Source organism: Passer montanus, unplaced genomic scaffold, assembly GCF_014805655.1.
Source record: "Passer montanus isolate IOZ18808 unplaced genomic scaffold, ASM1480565v1 scaffold3077, whole genome shotgun sequence".
NCBI lineage: Eukaryota > Metazoa > Chordata > Aves > Passeriformes > Passeridae > Passer > Passer montanus.
In genome coordinates, this window is record NW_024367794.1 from 1 (window position 1) to 1371 (window position 1371).

The 1371-nt window shown below is 67.2% G+C and overlaps 1 protein-coding gene across 1 annotated transcript; it reads right to left on the bottom strand.

Annotated features, from left to right (window-relative positions):
• Positions 1 to 285: 285 nt before the first annotated feature.
• MRPL16 (mitochondrial ribosomal protein L16) lies at positions 286 to 1365 on the bottom strand (the record flags this gene model as incomplete). The annotated part of the gene is made up of 3 exons (XM_039714738.1): positions 286 to 818; positions 908 to 1056; positions 1137 to 1365. Coding segments are annotated over 3 exons (864 nt in total), but the record flags the coding sequence as incomplete, so codon positions are not given.
• Positions 1366 to 1371: the final 6 nt, after the last annotated feature.

Genomic DNA, 1371 nt, shown 5'->3' on the forward strand with positions numbered 1-1371 from the left:
ACACCCCACCCTGAGATAAAGATCCTCATCCCCCAAACCCCAATCCATCCTCAGGATGGTCCCAGCCCTAAAATCCACTTCATGATAGAGAGCCTCATGGCTCAAACCCTGTTCCATTTGTCCCCCAGCTCCACACACCACCCTGAGATAAAGATCCTCATGTCCCAAACCCTGATCTGTGGATCCCTCAGGATGCTCCCAGCCCTAAAATCCACTTCAGAATAGAGATCCTCGTGGCTCAAACCCTGATCCACTTATCCCCCAGCTCCAAAACTCACTCCAGGCTCTCGTGGGGAAGTTTAATCCCGAAATCCATCCCGCCCAGGGGCTCCTCACACCCTGTGCTTCAGGAAGAACTTGCCCCAGTAGCGGCCCTTGAGGCGCAGGTCGTAGGGGCTCAGGTACTTCCTCATGCCCAGCATGTTGGAGGTGACCACGCGCTCGAAAGTCCAGGGGTTCTGGTTGTCCAGCCTCCTCCTCTCCTCCTCGCGCCGCATCTCCTGCAGGCTGTCCCGGCTGACGGCCACGGCGGGGAAGGGCAGCTTCTGGGCCACGCGGCTCAGGAAGGGCTGCACCTGCCCGAACTCGCAGCGCCCGCCCACCTCCACCAGCAGGCGGCCGCTCCTCACCGCCGTCACGTAGCGGTCGATGGGGCCCTTGCCGCCGCCCATGCGGTGCCCCAGGCTCTTCCTCGTCACCGGCTTGTGGGGGGCGGGCACGCGCCACACGGCGAACATGGACTTGGGGTCGATGCTGCGCCCGATGCTCAGGCGGATCATCTCGAAGTGGCCCCAGTGCAGGTACCCCCCGCCCAAAGCCTGTGGGGGGACACGGCGCGACGGCTCAGCGACAGGCAATCCCGGCCTCTGGAATCCCCCCGAGCCGCTCCGTGCCTCGTCCCGCTCACCAGGATCCCGTACTGCCCCTCCGTGAAGTCGGTGGCCACCTGGGAGGGGCCGCGGATGTCACGGAGCCGCCGGGGCTCCCGCCGCAGCTTGGGCACCGCCGGCACCTTGTCCATGAACTTCAGCTTGGGCTTCTCGGGGATGGTGATGCCTGCCGGGGCACCCAGGATCAGGATCGCCGCCATCCCCGGGAACACCCTGGGCAGTGCCCCCGCCCCGCTTCCCGCTCACCGCTGTAGTCCGGGGGCAGCGTCCACTTCTTGAGCCCCGCCCGGGGAACCGCCACGCCGCCGGCACCTGCGGGACACAGCGGGGGGCTCGGGCAGGGCCGGCAGGGGAGGAGGGACCCCGCGGGGCCTCCCCATTCCGCCCTCAGATCGCCCCAGCCCGGCCGGGAGTCCCACCAAGCCCTCGGTACCTCCCCGGTGTCAGCCCTTCCACGGCCCGCCCGAGCCCCCCCGCCAGC